Source organism: Fistularia commersonii, chromosome 2, assembly GCF_037954325.1.
Source record: "Fistularia commersonii isolate RoL2024-O1a breed Wild chromosome 2, RoL_Fcom_v1.0, whole genome shotgun sequence".
NCBI lineage: Eukaryota > Metazoa > Chordata > Actinopteri > Syngnathiformes > Fistulariidae > Fistularia > Fistularia commersonii.
Window position 1 is genome coordinate 14,327,845 of NC_141285.1, and position 18,443 is coordinate 14,346,287.

The following is an 18,443-nucleotide window of genomic DNA, read 5'->3' on the forward strand; positions in this document are numbered from 1 at the left end:
TTACAGACAAAAATCTCAGGTAAAGCCAGCAATCATCATAGTTCTGAAAAAACAGCAACACTTTTTTTTTTATCTTCTATTTCTTTTTGTTATTACCCACGAAGATTAAAAAAAAACACCCCAAGGCAAACATCGCCCATACTTCAGTGAGGAAACAGAGGTGAAGTCACCATGAATTGTATTTATTTTCTTCATCCTGTTTTTGAGCCAGTATCTCCTATCTAAACTATTGTAGGGTGGAAACACCAAATGCAGGAAGTCTCTCTCTCTCTCTCTCTCCCTCTCCCTCTTGGTAAGGGGATTTATGATTTGACATGTAGAGAGGAAGTGAGCGGCTCAAGCAACTAAACAACTTCCCTCAAAGAGAACAACTCACCATGAATAATATGGAAAGAACAAAAACAACTTCAAGTTTCTTGAACATTTAAAGGAGTAAATTGGCTATCCTGGTGGATTTGTTTCCCCATCTCCTCTATTTTATGATGCAGCTCTGGCAGTGAAATAGACAATACTGCCCTGATTGTGAGCCAATGAGCAGCTGTAGTGGAGTCTGGACAAAGACTCCCTGTTCTCTGCATAAAACACAATGAGATCTAATTTCTCTTCTTCGAACCTTACATGTTACAGTTCTAGTACCAAAATAAAGCGAAAGAAAAGAAAACAAATGAAAAACAAACAAACCAAAAAAAGGATTGGATTTTTTTAAGAAGTGCCAAATACCTGCAGGAGATTTTAACCCAGTTTTTTGACCTGCAGGGTATGTTTGAGTCATGTGTCTGCTGTGTGGTTGCAGGCCACAGTGACGTGCTCGTAATGAATGAGGCTCTTTGCTCTTATTGATTCTCTCATAGCTTTGATGCTACTGCGAGTGCCCCTCTTAAGGCTGCATACCTACAGTTTTCAGACAAAAGGGGGTTGGAAATGTGCCTGTGTGTGTGTGTGTGTGTGTGTGTCTGTGTGTTCAGAATATGAACAAAGGCTGTCTGAATGTCTCAAATGAAAAGCTAGGCAATTTTGATACATATTAAGTGTGTGTCTATTTATCTCACCTTATTGATATAAGTGCGATGTTACATTGTTTATTCATACTGAAAAGCATTAGGAATTGAAACTGCCATTTTAGACACATTTCATGTATTTTAGTGAGACACTAATCCATGGTGGTGCTCTTGTGGGAGATCTTATGTTTTCCTCATCATCATAATAACATAAGAACTCCCTCCAGAGCTCTGTTGCCATGGTCACAGCTCATACATGACAAACACACAATGAAGCGTCTTGAATGTGACTAATACATGCACCTGCAGAACCTTTTACATTTGCTTTTCTGCTGTCACATTTGCGCACTCTCCCTCACATGTTGAATGAATGGAGCAGTTAATCAAATTTATTTCCTTCTAAATAATTCATGATGCACTAATTGGATTGGATTGCACCTTATTTGTAGCTTCTCTTTGATCAAAGCAGGATTTGCAAAGAAATATTATCAGACTAAAAGCATATAAAACCATTGCTCTAAATGTTTTATTGCTTTGGAATTTACACATTTTAAGGTCAAATATATGTTAATGAAGTACATTATATCTATATATGTGAGACATTGCATTTTTAAATATTATTCCTATTTTAGTTCTATGATCATATAAACCCCCAGTCTCTTGTCATTGAATGCTCAAAATGATAAAAAGTCTACATTTGGCTGGTCAGACACACCAATATTTTTTCCATTGTGTGTAGTCTTTGAAAGGCTTTGTCCTAGAGCAGAGGGGCTGTTAGTCGGTGATCATGGGTGCAGTGTCTGAAGTTGTATCTGGCTCAGGCTCACAGTGCTGTCCTATCACCTCCATCTCTCTTTCTGTCGGCTCCTCCCACACTGTCAGGCATGTCTGTCTCCTGTCTTTCAACCTCCCTTCTTTCATTGTTGATGTCTGCTCAGGATCCATCATGGCTTGGACACTCTCTCCTCTCTCACTCGGCCCATTGGAGCAGTCCCTGTTTATGAGAGCCAGTCCCTTCCCTCTCCTTCCAAACCCCATGTGGTAGAATGAAAATGTATTGTTTGAGGCTGCTCTTTCTGACACAGACACTGTGGTCAGGCCTTGGTTGTTGTAGCTCTCCTGGGATTTAGTCTTCCCTTTTTTGCTCAGTATGAAGTTGAAAATGGCAGTTATCAGAAGCATTACCCCTGCAATGAGGTAGATATGTTTTATTCAAACAGCCATATTGCACATAAAAGATTATAATGTGTAAAATTAAATTCTTTGTTCTACAAAACATTACACCACACTGTAATAATAACTATTAGAATATTTACCCACAAGCAACATTTCATACCTGGGATAATTGCATGCCACACCAAAACTGGATGCAAGAAACAGACCACAGACATTATGGAATAATAGAGGAACTTGTGGAAACCTCCAATGCGAGCCATCTTCCCCCACAACATAAATAGTTGCCAGTCTGGAGGATAACTACAAAGGGATAAGAAGTAAAAAAATGGTAAAAAAAAAGTATTTTAGCATTACAGTACAGCATTTTCTATACTTTTTTTAAATGAAAATCAAGATACTATTTCTAGGACATTTTCACCAGAAGGATGGATTTATAGGATGAGAGATGGCCATTTGTTGGAAATGGTAAAGAATATCATACAATTGGATGTGGGCTATGCACCTTCTTGACACTGCCATTTACTACATTCATACAATACAATCATCTGAGATTATAGATGAGGTTGATGAAGGCTGTATACTCACGGCAAACACATGAACAGGAGGGCCTCCAGGAAAAAGGCCAACTCAAATATCATAATGCAAAATGATGACACTCTGTTGGGACAACATTTTGGATTACAATGGATCAATAAATAAACATGACAAAACTGGTGAGCTCTTTTTAAGATATAAAAAGTTGATTAAAATGCTCGCCACATTGTATTTTTGGATAGAAAACTTTGGCCCACAATCCTGAAATCATATAACGCCATCTGTCTAAGATCTGATCACTCATGTGCGTTTTCAGCACAGATCAGAAATTGTTTTTGCATACCGTATAGAATAAACAGAAATTAATTGCAGTTCACCCCTGGGAGAAGCCTTCCTGTAGCTTTATCAAACATTGGCTGTGAGCCACAGACAAAGGAAAAAGTAGTCTCGCATCTCAGTTCATTCCCTTGCTGGTTTCCTAGACTTGTTCTAGACGTGTGTTACATTATCGAAGGACTTCCCTGAAGCCAGATAATGTATTAACTCTCAAAATTCTCCAGTTTAAACGTCCCACATTCTTTGCAAAATTAAAATCCAGGCGGTCTATTACAGCAGTTAAGATAGGATTAATAACTTTTTGGGAGAGTTCGAATTATATATGGCAACTCAGCACTTACGATAGGTAGATACCGAGGCTATTGAATTCTCCATGTTGCAGGGTTTCCACACCCACAGCACAAAGCACTGAAAAGAAAAACATATTGATTTCTTTTTAATTTCAGGATTTATTGTTGAACAGATTCTGTCCACCAGATGTCAGACTTAGTACAGAAGTTCAGTTTTGTGCAACAAAAAGGATGCAGTGGAGATCTGAAAGTAGACATGTAGAAGGGTCGGCAACAGAGAAAAAAAGTAAATAGATTTCTGTTTATTGATATGACACATCAATGGAATGACACAAAATGATAATGCGTGTTTTGGAGCAATAATGCTTTTAATAAGATGACAAATTGCGAGTGAATGATATTATATAATCATTTGTTGACTGGTCAACATAAAAAAGATTGTGGAAGAAAAGCAAAGGTTCAATATGGAACGCTATGGAAACGTTTTGTTACAAACTGTCAGTTACATTGCACAGGCATTTTTGAGTGAGTAACATTTTCTGTGTGTGAAAAAATGTATCAAGCGAGAGGTATCCAGAATGTTTTAACCAGGCAAGAAAGGTTCTGGGATTCTAGAAGAGATAGTTTTAGAGCTAGAGAAGTTGTTAGATTTTTTTTTCTTTTCAAATTTTGAAGAAAGATAAATCTACATAGGTGGGTGGTAGTTTCATGGCACATCCTGTTGTGTTTTGGAGTGACTTACGATAGACTGATCACACAAAAATTTCTTGAATGTTAAATTATATTCCCGAATAGGTTCTAGAATAGTGAGTGACATTTTCTTTACACCAAAACCTCAAGAGTTTTGTGTGAAAGTTCCCAAGAGACTAATGGATTTAAGCGGAGTTTGTCATTGTAATCGAGATCAAAAAGATTCAAGTACATGTGTTGCTGTCCCTGGTTACAAAAGATTCCAATTTTTCCTTTTGTTCAGTTTGACCATGTTCACATACGACATGACCAAAAATAAATAGTGATCGTTTCCAAGTGAAAATGTTTACTTTGCCTCCAAATTTTTAAGAATGGATAAACAATCTCGTTATTTGTTGATCTTTTGGATTTCTTTCTAATACCAAGATTTTGAGCTCACATCAAGTTTAGACTTGGCTGTAAATCATTTTCCCTCGTCTTACAAGACTGAACTATTAATTCCAGATTAACTGAAATACCATGATTTTGTTTGTTTATATTTCATATTATAATAAGGAACTCGTGATTAGAGTTAAAATAGGATAGTTACAGATCCTATTGGACCAGTAATTGCAAGTGTCTAATATACCCTCACAGTTGAGATAATATCTCACTCTGACATTTAATTACCACTTTATCATTATCATGCTGGGTTAATTTTTTCAAATGTTCTCCTGCCACTGAAAAGCAATTACATCTGAAAAAGCCATAGACTTGTTTGTGAGGGGATGACTTGAGAGCATGACTTATTAATACTCCTTATAAGTACTCAACATTTTGACCTCATGATTAAAAAGAATGGTATTTATAAACTTATAAGCAAAATCAGACTTCACCAAAACTTGCCTCACTGAAATTTTAGTTTTCTAATTTCTTCCCCTCAGTAATGAACGGTATCCAGTCTTTTTCACATCTGCCCTTCACTTTTGACCAAACAGCAGGGGAAAAAGTACAGTTGTGCAGAATCCAACATTTGAATGGGAACTGAGACTTTGGCTTTGCAAATGCAACACTGCCTTCAGCTGCCACAAATTGGTAATTCATGCAACTCTTTATGTAACATCCGCTTTACTAAATTATTTTTTAGTTATTTATAAAAAAATAAAATAATAATAATCATGCTTTGTGAAAGATGAATATCATGGGTCATTGGCTAGGTTTTGTCACTTTTGTTATGTTTTTGGTCAAACAGCTCTTCACAAAAACACCTAGTTACATTTAGAGATAGCCACTGCAGCAGACTCAGTACTGAATGGATAAGTATTTTGCTATCCAGAGTGAAACCACTAAGCACGGTTGAGTGGTGATCATTTCACATATTGAAGCAGTTTCCACGGCCTTCGTATCTGAACCTAGAGATAGGATCAGTACCACAGGGAAATCAGGGGAATGTTGGTAAAGGGTCTTAGGTAGCCTATAGAGTGTAAGGGGAATTAACACTGTATATAAAGCAGCTGAAAGTTTGCATATATTTACACTCCACATGCACGTCTGCCTGGAACACACACGGAGGCAGACAGACATGGACATACAATCCGACAGGCATGGAAACAAAGGCAAACATACACAGACACCATAAATGGCTGTACAAAAACAAAGGACGGGAAGCTAATAAAGGTGCGAATGCATAAGAGCTTGTAACTACATAAGCACAGTAACCCAGCAGGATACAGGGACTTGCTCTGGGTGTAATACATGGCACATGTCGTTCACGAAATTTTCAGTGAATCCATCTGTTTGAATTTAGGCAGAGAGGCTCCTGTATTTTTTGAAGGAGACAGGGACCAGTGAACTATTTCCTGCAAGATGACTTCATGGGGATTTTGCAGCTTCATGCATTGTATCCCTGTGTGTTGAACAAAGCACAGAAGGAGGGACAATAGTAAGGCTATCCACACGTTTCTGTATAGTGTGCACCCTATATATAGGTCAAAAAGTGGTTTTGTGGTCATTTGGAGGTCAAGAACAAACTGGTCAAACTTCAAAATTTTAACCTCCAAACAATTTTGGCTCATGGATTATCAATAACCTCTGCGAGATAAGCCAGTCCTTGGAAAAGTCTTACAAAGTCCCCCTTCCTTAAAATGTTTTATTTCTCCTGTTATTTTAAAGTTGATTCAAACAGTCATTGCGGAAAGTGATGTGTGTTCAGCGTTTGATAAAAGATAATGGCCCTCTCATTCAGAAAAGTCTGTCTCATGGCTTCTGTTACTATGAATATTTTATACTTAATATCAGGTCAGATAAATTTTCAGGGTATGTGACCACTGACTAAAGTGTCTTGTAATGTGTTTTCAAGCAAGTACATTGATTTGTGCAGAAATAAGTAACATAAAATGACCATGAAAATATAAAAATTGTTTTTTAATCTTATTTTCATCTTACCTGTTGCAGTAGAAACACCAAGGATTCTGCAAGTAAACTCAACTACAATCCACCAAACACTCTCTGAGTTTCCCATGATTCTGAATACCCTTCCTCGTCACCTCTGTAAAAATGTAGACCTTGTCACTTCTCTATTACTACTAATAGTTGATGATCTTGCAATTACTAAAGTAACATTGTAATTGTAACTCCTAACTGAAATGTCACTGTGCCTGATAGATGTGAGTTAAAAACACCAGGTCATGGCGGAATGCAAAAATAAGACTGGCTGAGTTCACATTCAGAGAGGTTTGTGACTCAATACCTCAGTTGCTAATCAGTCTCACACACTCGCGCACACACACACACACACACACACACACACACACACACACACACACACACACACACACAAAACCACATCAGTGAGCATGCATTCCGACCTACACATTGATTAAGCTTAAACACTCAAACTGCGTTTTGTACAATATCATATAACATCTATTAACAAGTTATGTGGGAAGAATCTTAAAAAAAAATATGTTGAACACATCACATGCTGAAACCCACACTTTTAATGAGAATAAAGATCTGCCTTGAACCTCCAAGTAGAAAAACGACAACCAATATTATTGTGCATTTAGTGCAAGAGGCATCTAAAATAGTCTCTATTGCCACATTTATTGACTGGAGCAGCTGGATGAACCTTGATGAGAGAAAGTAGCGATCACAAATTTTCCATTTTGAACAAATTGCACATTTGAAAAAGTTACCTTTTTTCTGGAGATATCTTTGTTGCAGCACTTTCTTTATGCCAATAATTGTGCTATGAACTCAGAACTCAGTGACACACAGGTCAGTTGGTTGGTTACTCACCCAAACAATTGATGCAGGTTTGACTGAAGTGTGGAGGCCTGCTGGAATGAGGAGTAAGAGTCACCAAGCGCACATACACACATCCTGACTCCTCGTAAGGGCCAAAGTAAGCTACATAAATCTCCTTAAACTTTATAACAAAGCCACCATTGTGCTTTTGCACCAGTTCTACTTGTTTCCGGCTTAGCATCCATGGTATTTGTGGCTTTTACGATATAGACTATCAATAAGGGCTTATGTGCTGGCCTACAGAAACAACTGATATGAGGCATGCAAATATGCCATGTTTCTTGTCTAGGTGTGATTAACCTAATGTAGCCTTTGGTTATATAGAAACTATAGAATGGCATGGAATTTTAAAGACAGTTCAAAAATGGTGCCCCTCCCCCCCCATTGCCACCATATATGCATTTTCTTTAACCAGTTAAATCTGTTGAAAAATCTCATCATTGATTTAAAATGATTATGATTCCTAGACAGTTGGTCCAACAGAATTCTACCTCCCTTCTATAAATGTAATATTACTACATGTACGTGATATTCCAGCCTTGCAAAACCAATATATTTCAACATTATCCAAATAACCTGCAGATAATGGGTGTGATACCTGCTGATGTTTTGCTTAATTGTTGATAAGTAGAAATTTGAATGACGGTTTGTGACCAAGAGTCTTCTGAACTATCTTGAATAGTTTCACGATTTCCGTAATGGTTATTTTAGATAGATCTTCTGTTAATTTGCCTACCAAAATGAGTATTTTCTTTGGCTATCTTGAATGAAGTGTCTTTTTGACTAATGATGTGGACCAAAGGAACCTGTCAACCTCAAACAAATGGTACATTTTCTCACAGTAAATGAGCATCCATTAACGGTACTCAGTTCAATGATGAGATGAAGGAAAACACATTTAGAAAGCTTGAGATTCAAAATCCCACATGTACACACTGTAGGGGATCGGTGCACATGAACTGCACATGTCCTGTGCACGGTAAGTGAGCCTTGAACAAAGCTAGCTGTGTGTTAGTGTTTGTTTGGCATGGCTGGACTTTGTGATGACAGAAAAACATTCCCCAAAAATGGTTTACAATGATAACTCACAGTCCACTGTCAAAGGAGACTTTGTTAATTTTACATTGTGAGCTTTTTAGCACTTGTCAGAATTTGTCAGAGGGGGAAGAAGTCATAGTAAGAGTGACTAACTGCCATGTATAATTCTAACACTACACTAAAAATTAGAGTCCAATGTTTTCTTTTTGTCCGAGCAAAAACGGTTTTGACGCCTCAATGTTTACCTTTAAAATGCCCTGACCTTCAACCCCTCGCCATCTTCTCAGAGTTTGCCTTGCATGCTCATGCATCTGTTTACACAGTGATCATCCTTGTTTTACACCTCCTCACCTTTGTCTTCCTCACAGCTTTCCACAGGCACCCCCTTCTTTCCTTTCACTTAACTGTGCCCAGGGGTAAGGTAGCTGAGATTTGTGATGCCTCCCCCTCTGAATTACTCCTTCCCTTCCTCCCTCAGTCGAGCGTGGGTGTCTGGTGCCTGTCAGAATCTGTGAAAACAACTCTAATCTTAATTACATCCCCAGCCTTATTAATCTATTTCATTGCTTTGCGCAATCTCTCTGTAAAAACCTCCCATGGGTTGATTTATATGAAATTCACTGGAGGACTGTGAAACTTTACAAGATGGCTGACCTGTTTTTAAAAGAATATATTAAGGTTTGTGTCGACAAATATTCATCAGAATGCAGATATATAAACAATGGCTTCTCACCCTGCCAGGAGGAGACCACTGGATAAACAAAATAATGAAGCCACCTAGTGGTTGAAAGCTCTCAGTGAGTTGTAACTTTGCATTGACCTCATGGTCACCATTCATTTGATTTATGAAGTAAATGAGAGCCAAGTTTCCAGTTCTGAAACTTTATTTTCTACTGGCCCTTTCTATATCACCGCAGAGAGGTCAGGAATATCATCCTTATAGATGAAACACAGACCTGTTGTGACTTTGAGTGTGATGGCTAGGGGAGGACAGACAGGACAAGTGTTTGGCTGTTTCATATTCTATCATAGCCAACAAAGATTACAAACATTTACAAGGAGGTGAAATATTTCTCACAGCTCTCAGCTCCCCCTATGCATTTTTTTTCAAGCCCCAGTGTACAAACCTAGCCATATTTTACAATCAGATCCAAATTCTTCCTTGCATCCATGCATATTTCACTCAGAAAACAATCGGCCAATCTTACTGATTAAGATCATTTAAAAATTTTTTTGATGAGGGTTTCAAAAGTATTGGTCTGTAAACATAGGCGCATATGGTGACCTTTTTTAATGAATACTCACATGTATTTAATTTCAACTGGCAGTGTGACTTGGCTCATGTCCGAGAAAGCTACTGAGTCTTGCTCAGATGACATGCAAATGAGCTGGCTCTACACAACCTGGACATGTCTATCTCACATCCATCAAATATTATAAACTATAAACTCATAATTGCATATGTACATTCAGGAATACTCATTGTTAATCTCAAACCCATCTGGCTAATTTTGCCAAATGGATATTCAGACACAAATGTACGCCAACAGTTCAAAATTTCCCTTCCAAAGACTGTCATATTAATATACTTTGCTACTTAAAAGTACTTTGCAGTTTAATTTGTCTATTCTCAGTATAAATAACAGAGGTCTTTTACAATTTTATAGTGAGTGAACTTAAATAATCCTATCTTTTATTGTAGATAACATCTTATAGTGTTGGCTCAAGACTGTTTACCTGAGTTACTTGCCAGTTATTTTGTTTTTATTGCATGCCATTTTTAGCAGGAACAGGCATATGGCTGGCAAGACCAGCCATATAGTGAAGACAATACAGATAAAATGTACACAAGTGGTAGATGTATTATATTTTAGAAAGATTTTTCAATAATAATGAAATAATGCCCTGAAATAATGCTCATTAAAAATAAAAACAACCACAAATTGACTTGATTACTATAATGTCTGTGAATGTGCTTATGTGTGTGTGTGTGTGTGTGTGTGTGTGTGTGTGCAGTTGTAGACGGAGGCCAGTGATTCACACCGGTTAACCCTAAAGGGACCAGCCAAAAGCAAACAAAGTGTGTGTATACAGTAGCTATAGAGCTAGATCTAGTTATAGATCTAGTTATAGATCTAGATCTAGATCTAGATGGCAGTTTCCCCAGTTTCAAGTTTGTTTACGAAGTGGATCCAAAATGATTTAAAATATGAATAAAAGATTTTGGAGAACTTCAAACATATTGTAAATTTCTCCCCCACAGCCATGGTGATAATATCTGAGATGGTGCCGTCTTTCATTATAACCAGAAGAAGCTTCTCACAACAATGTTTGGATTTCCTTTAGTGATATACAAACCTCTGACATAAAAATCTGCTCCTCATTTCTTCTAATTTTCAACTCAGAAGTTGTGAGGAATGACAGTCTGATCTGTCTGATTTGGTGAGGTGAAAGAAAAGTGAAGCTACTAAGGTCAACTTTTGAATGTGGAAGCCAGGGCTTGGCAGGGCTATCAGAGTATAAAAGCATTTTATTTCTGTGAGGAAGTACAGGTGATGGATGCAGCTAACCTGCAGTGTAAGCCCGGATCTGTTTGGAATTATTTAAAAAAATCTTTTACTCCCATCTGTTGATGGGAGTAAAATACAATTATTGTTACATATATCATTATTAAATGAGGAAAAATGAAGGAAAAACATAAAGACAGGCTAAAGGCTAAACCAGAAGAATGTAAAGGTGTAAAGATAACATTTGTATTTTATGGTATGTGTTAGACGCTCATGCCATCACAGTGAATTGCTGCCCAACACAATTTTTCTGCATTCTTATATTACACAAATATGCAAGATGGATACATTAAATCATGACTTCACATAACCGACCCCCCCAAAAAAGGCATCAATGTTTCAAACTAAGATGCGTTTAGAAAGTGTACTATTCAACTTACATTTAATTTAATTTCAGTCCTTTCTTGGTAGTTCAGAATCATCATACTGTAGCAAGTCACGAATGTTGGTGTTTATGTTGATCCTTGTTTTCTGTGTAATTTTGGGGTTGCTGGGAATTGTGTGTGTGGGGTTTGGGGTGCAAGGGATTCTGGTTTTTTTACCCAACAACAGTTATTGCTTATTAAACTGACGCTTTACTGTCAACCAGGTGTTTTCTCTGACTAAAACGCTACAATACAAACATTTTTTTTTGGCTTTGTATTTCCATCATGGTCTCTTTAAGTCAAAAAAGTGCACTTGTGATAACCATGTTTTTTCATATGACTCATAATTCAAATTTATTGCTGCTCATTAATCAGAATTTCAGTTAAAAATTCATGCAAATGTGCTTGACTTAGGCCTTAACTGAATATTTATTTATATATATAAAAAGGTCAATGTAAAATAGATAAATGAAAATAAATAAACATATTTATTGCTTTCTTTAAGTCCAAATATAAATACAGACACATGCTTTGTCAATTTCTTTACATTTTAATTAATTTCTTTTTTGTTGGTGAATATATAATGTTCACTTTTGTTGGTATGTTGTTACATGTATTTGTAATTCATAAAATAAAAAAAAAAAAAAAAAGAAACTAAAAACCATTATGATATAGTGTCAGTGTCAAAGAAGAGGCAGTAAGATTACTTGTGACGTAGTTTTAAACCTTGTATTCAAGTGTCACACTCAGGGGGCTCTATCTTTTTCCCCAGTGTTTTTCTGTAGAAAAATTAGACACAGACAACATACTTTCAACATATGTTCTGCCCACCAGGAAAAAATGTTATCTAGATCTTTACCTCTGTTGCTTCAATATATGGAAGTCTGTGGCCCTATCCCAGGTGTTGATTTTGCATTTTATCCCCCAGTCAGTGTGAGTTTTACCCATGTGATGCAGTTTTCCGCCATGGGTTATATTAATTTTCCTGCCTCTGTGTCGAGTCAGACAGAATGTTAGTTTGTCCCCAGATGGCATGTTGCCCTATGGTCCCATATGATTTGTACAAATGATGAATTTTTTTTCTGCTCAGTACAGTGATAGGATTATCTCCCTCCCTCTCTAAAAGTGTACTTCCCATTTGACTGGCTATCCTGGATTTGCTTGGAGAAAGGAGAGTTGTAAGTGGAAAATTACATGAAAATAAATGACTTTGCTGTGGAAAGGTAAAAAAAAAAAAAAAATGTAAAAAAGATCCCACATTGTTGACTTCAGTTTTCAGCCTTTATGAAAAATCATCTTATATGCTGGACGATTAAGGTCAAGATCCAGGTTAAGAGTATGTATGCATGTCTCATTTATGAAACATGACAAACACTGTGCTATTCATCTTGTCTGGCCCTTTTATTAAATATCAAAAGTGATACCATTATCTTTCTAATCCTTGACATATGGCTGTGTTTTAACAGTGTGTGTCGTGGTCAAGGTGAGAGCCAGTTTTCAGCCTGGATAAATGGTTCCATGCTGCAGAGTTGTGTTAACCGCTGCTACTTATCCTACTGTGCCAACAGGAAGAGGTTTTGATTCGGGACAGACAGCAAATGAGATCCCTTTGGCTAAAAGTACATCCAGTTTATTTGCACATTTTTACATGTGCTAACACTTTTGGCCAAGTATAAATTAGATAAATTCATAAAACCTACGTTGAATATTTTGTTCCATTCAAAGGGTTGTGAGTATGGTATCACCATCAAGATACAAATGATAACTTTTTCTGTGGGTTTGCAACAAGCATTAATTTACATCCCATCAAAGCACTCTGAAAGAATTTTAAATTTATTCATCACAAAAGTAATGCTCTGCAGTGATATTAGAAGAGACAGATTTGATGATGAAAATATAGAAGTAGTTTGTACTGGCATCCAGCATCTTGTTGGACTTATGAGAAGGGAGCAAAGGGTCTTTTGTCAAAAACATAACTTTGACCACATGGGTGTTGCCATTTACAGCACGCCCTAAGTATGTGTATATTTTAGAGAACACCTGTCACATCATTAATCATATTGGAGTCATGGACTCAAGAAGAAAACTCCCTTGTGATCTATTTCATAGGTGAATGTGTTAACAAGACATGACAATATATGGATTCTACATAACAATATAATGGTTGGTTCTGACTACTGCAGACCACTCTTCAATTTGAAGCTTCAATGCTGCCAGACCAAAATAAAACATGTAAAAATGCCTCAGCAAGAAGCAGTGGCTAGAATTTAGGAAAAACCTTCTGCCGCTATTCATTTTTCATTCATTAGACATTCTGTGTGTACAGTCTTGTGCATGTATGCATACAAAATCTATGTCTCCTGCTCTTGTGCTATTTTACTGAAGCTCTTGGGTCCTGTGATTTATACCAAATATTTGCTGACCCTTGGCAGGTGACCACAACAGCAAACTCCCCAAGGACAAGCAAATAGTTGGGAAACAAAGTGATGAAGGACCAGAAGAATGTCAAGACAGGAGACATTAACAAACAAGGAGACTTAAATTTAGGTCTATTCCAGTTTCCAACTTAAAGTCCATTCTGCTCATCTACTCATCAAATCTCCTTCTTTTGGCTGCTCCCTTCAGGGGTCCCCACAACTAAAAACTCTTGTCTGGATATTTTCACATCAAGTAACTCAATGTTCTCTTTCACTCAATCCATAATTCTCTGTTTTGGTCTTCCTCTACGCATCCTTCCTGGCAGTTTCAACCTCAGCAGCCTTCTAACATTATATTCACTATCCCTCCTCTGTACATGACTCCATCTCCAAAACATCTAAAATGTGGTGTCCCTCTGACAGACTCATTCCTGATCCTATACATCCTTATGACTCTAAAAAAAGCCTCAATATCTTAATCTCTGCTTCCTCAATGCCATTGTCTCTAAACCATACAGCACTGTTGGTCTCACCACTCTCTTGTTCACCTTTCCTTTCATTCTGGCTGACATTTTTTTTGTCACACATTAACGCTGACTCTTTTTCTCCTCTGTTCATCATATATTCATTGTAATAAATGTATGAACAGAAAAAATCTGATTGTTTTGGAAGAGGAGACAGTTGATTCCAAATAGGCACATAGTGTCAGCTCTTGACACTCATCATCCAGGTGGCTCTCTGTTACTTGTAATTCTATTAAATGTGTGTATATTCAATCTTTAGGCAAATCTTGATATGAAGATGCGATTTTTTTCACTCATACATCCTGTTGTTAACTCTAAATTCGTGTCCTTTTCATAATAAAATAATTATCACAATCCAAGAGTCCAACTTCTCTGCTTAATTCAATTAAATCCCCCACACTTCCCCTCTCAGATGTTTACACATGTTGACATAGCTGTTGAGCATAAAAAGCAATTTACATTAATAAATCAAACGTTCAGAAATGATGAATGAAAGTGTCACCACTGCTGGAATGACTTTGGATGCATGTGTTGTCTGTATCCTTGAGTCCTGTCACACTGGTCTAAACTCACACAGATCTTCTGGGACCCCGTGACCCTGCTTGACCACACAGAAGTGCTCCATCAGCAGTGTCATGGTTGCACTTTAACCTATTCTACTGCTCTGGCTTTAGTGTTGTAAGACATATGTAAGTGCAAGGACATTTCTGACATTCAGCTTGTAGTCCTTATGTGATAGGTCAACCATGCTCTGACCTGTTACTATGACAACAAGAGTTAATGGAAGTAATGTAAGGAATTATTAGACAGTAAAGGATGAAGAAAAAATCTAGGAGGGAGGAGTCCACGACGGTTAGTTTAAAAGACAAGTGGGAGGTTAATGGCTGCATCAATGGGATTTCACAAAGCAAAGTATGTGTAATTTGTAAAAAGGAAAAGCTCTCCGGTCCAGTATTCAGTTTGAGATCCATGATTCCCTTGAGCCCCTTTTCAGCAAAATCATTTATTTGAAATATAGAAAAATCAACAAGGCAATAAGTCATAAGTGAATTGCGTTTCAGTACCCAACAAAATGGGAAACACAACATTTTTAAAAATTTCATGTCCTCAAGGCAAGGAGAAAATTAATATGAAGGAGAATGGTTTCATTTTTCTACCAACATTGGCAGCGATACGTCTACCTGCATCAGGTCATAGGAGTTGGAGAAGTTTGAATTGGGTGGATGCCACCACTTGAAAGACAGAGAAAGTGGTTTCAGGTGCAGATAAAATAAAATAGCAAAAAAAAATTCTGGTGGAAGTATGAACTTCCCTTGTGGCTCTGACACCAGTAGCTCTCATGATGCAAAGTCAGTTTTACATTAAAAGCAACCCCTCTGGTCTTCTCAAAGAAAGGACTTTCGATTTTTCTCATAACCAGTCACTGAGCAGTGGAATTGCCTGTGCTTAAAAAACAAAACAAAAAAAAATAAAACAACAACTCTTGTTCCTCAAAAATCAAAACAAATATTTTTCAAGCAGCACAAATACAGGACTATTTACCCAATAGTTTATCCTTTTCCAAAATCGCTTGTCCCAGTGTAAAGGTCAGAAGGATGTTTGTGATCAAGCAGATCTGTCAGCCTTGACATGAGTATGCTACATGCCAGACCAAAGAAACGTTAAGTACAATAAATATGCCTGACAGGTACATAAAACACAGTCGATTTATTGACGCCCATCATGACAAATCATTTGTCAAGAGAAAAAATCCTGTATCTCTGTATTTGCCACCGCAATCCATAAAATATTTCGATTTCAGTTGAATTCATAATACGTGTACAAAGCAGGTAGGCGGCCAACAGGAAATAAATAAGAAAATAGATATTTAATAGTTTGTATGATAGAATGCAATATCAACATCCCTTAATTTTCTTTTCCATCTCTTCTCCTGACAGGGTCACATGGAGGCTGGAAACGAAGGTATTGGGCAGAAGGAAAAGTGTGACCTACAGCCTTGGCCTACTGGGCGGACAAATAAAGAAACCCATCCATAGAAACAGTCACTATGAGGATCAATTCATTGGTATGATGGTTAGAAAATTTGGTGTTCATAAGACACAACTTACAGATTTGTAAAGAATACGTGAATAATGTCGGGGAATACATACTGTGACTTAAAAAAATGTTCATGTCAGTCATTGATTGGTAAGAACATTTACTGAAATATAGGCAATAGTTTGTTTGAAAACTAAATGAAAGCAAATAAAAATGTTTTCAATTTATGCCATTAGAAACAATCCATACCATAAGGAAACAATGATTTCTTTTACATTTGGTCAGATTAAACCGGCAAAGATTTATCAATCTTGTTACCACACTTAAAGAAAAGGACTGCAGTGCTTTTATGTGGAGGTTCTGCAATGCTTGACAAAGCACCTTCTCCAAATTTCATGCTCGCTTTATCTGATAGAAGTTTAAGATGATGTATCGTTACTCTTTTGACCTTTAACATTCTGGCCTGAAGCAAACACACAATTTGTGAATAAATTGTTCTAAACATGATGTGGGAGGTTGGCTGTCAAAAATCTGAAGCCCCCTCACCTTGACTATATTACAACAGGGTCTGATATCAGTTACGAACACTGCAATTAGATCCAAATAGAAATGCAAACAAATATATATGTACAGGACTGTCTCAGAAAATTAGAATATTGTGATAAAGTTCTCTATCTTCTGTAATGCAATTACGAAAACAAAAATGTCATATATTCTGGATTCATTACAAATCAACAGAAATACTGCAAGCCTTTCATTATTTTAATATTGCTGATTATGGCTTACATCTTAAGAAAACTCAAAAATCCTATCACAAAATCTAAGAATATCATGAAAAAGTAATTTTTGTTTTTTTAATTGCATTACAGAAGATAAAGAACTTTATCACAATATTCTAATTTTCTGGGACAGTCCTGTGTTAAACCACCATAATACATTATGTTCATAGAATCGCAAGAACATATAAAGAGAGATAGAACGATTGTTCAAACTTTATCTCTGGTCACGAGTACAATCAGCAAACTCACACACAGACACACACATACACACGCGCCTGACTCTTGTTGCACGTACGCCACCATCTGCTACACCTTTGTGAACTTGTGAGAAAGTCATGGTTACTCTTCTAAAAACACAGACGCTTGTAAAATAGTCAGTCAGTGGTGGGCTAGAAAAAAAACAAAGCATTAATAATGATCAGTAAAACCCATTCAATCAAGCACTAAATACAATAAGTGATATAAATCTCAAGAGAAAAGATTAAATCAATGCAGCTTTACGTCACCATTGTCAACAACGTCTGCAGATAAATCTGAAACTTACTGGTGTTTGAATGGCGAACAAACAAAAAGTGGGCTGTAAATAGTTGAAATCGTTTTTTGGCAAAACTTTTATTTTCCGAAGAGTGAAGGTCTTTCTTTGTGAACAAAATGGAGCCCGTAGGCATGTAACTGTGAGATTGAAAATGAACTTTTGACTGATAAGTCATCAGATACTGTGCTTAGTTAAACTAGAAATTGGATCAAAAATCCTGTTGATTCCACACTTGGCCCTGAATTATTCAAGTATGGAGCAAATGTTTTCACCTTAGTTGTCTGACTTTGAAGGCCTGACTTAGGCAATCATCCCCTTGACAAAAAGCAAACACACAGAGGGGAATGCAATTTTCTTTCGATGAAAAATAGCAGATATTCACAAATTGGGCCAGAGATGTTTCCCTGAGGACCCAATGAATCAAGACTGACTACCGTCTCAGCAAATGCCAGGCGGATGAAGCCTGTCAACACACACACACACACACACACACACACACACACACGCACAAACAAATCCACTGAGCCTCAAGTCAGTTAATTGAGTACTTTCAAAAACAATAAACACTGTTCAAAAAACAACATTTTGGCAATAACTGATAGATAATTAAAAAAAACAAATCTGTCGAATAATCAAAACACAGCATATGTTGTTTGAATCTAGCACTGCACAAGCAAAGTACAAAACAAAAAATCAGTGCTACCAATCTTTGAAGTGATGGAAAGTTTTATTTTAGACCAGGTTTGAAGATATCAGGAGATGGATGGATGAAAAGTTTAATGGCCAATGGTTGAAAAGTTTGCATTCCAAGAGCAGTGATTGATGAATTGTTATGAGTTGAGATCCTTCCTGTATTCCACTGATCTCCA

At 37.0% G+C, this 18,443-nt stretch overlaps 1 protein-coding gene across 1 annotated transcript; it reads right to left on the bottom strand.

The window, feature by feature from the left end:
* Positions 1-457: 457 nt before the first annotated feature.
* tmem72 (transmembrane protein 72) lies at positions 458-6,524 on the bottom strand. The gene is made up of 5 exons (XM_086161827.1): positions 6,449-6,524; positions 3,386-3,452; positions 2,760-2,831; positions 2,335-2,474; positions 458-2,185 (listed from the first exon to the last, which is right to left on the bottom strand). Exons 1-5 carry the CDS (start codon positions 6,522-6,524, stop codon positions 1,773-1,775), a joined length of 768 nt encoding a protein of 255 aa, XP_086017953.1. The 3' UTR covers positions 458-1,772.
* Between the last annotated feature and the right edge of the window lie 11,919 nt (positions 6,525-18,443).

What these genes read in the sequence shown, in the direction of transcription:
- tmem72 (XM_086161827.1), bottom strand. Translation starts at nt 6,524, where the DNA reads ATGGGAAACTCAGAGAGTGTTTGGTGGATTGTAGTTGAGTTTACTTGC. An exon ending in TGGTGTTTCTACTGCAACAG is followed by an intron (nt 3,453 to 6,448) that starts GTAAGATGAAAA and finishes TTTTCTTTTCAG; the next exon opens with TGCTTTGTGCTGTGGGTGTG. An exon ending in CTCCTGTTCATGTGTTTGCC is followed by an intron (nt 2,475 to 2,759) that starts GTGAGTATACAG and finishes ATCCCTTTGTAG; the next exon opens with TTATCCTCCAGACTGGCAAC.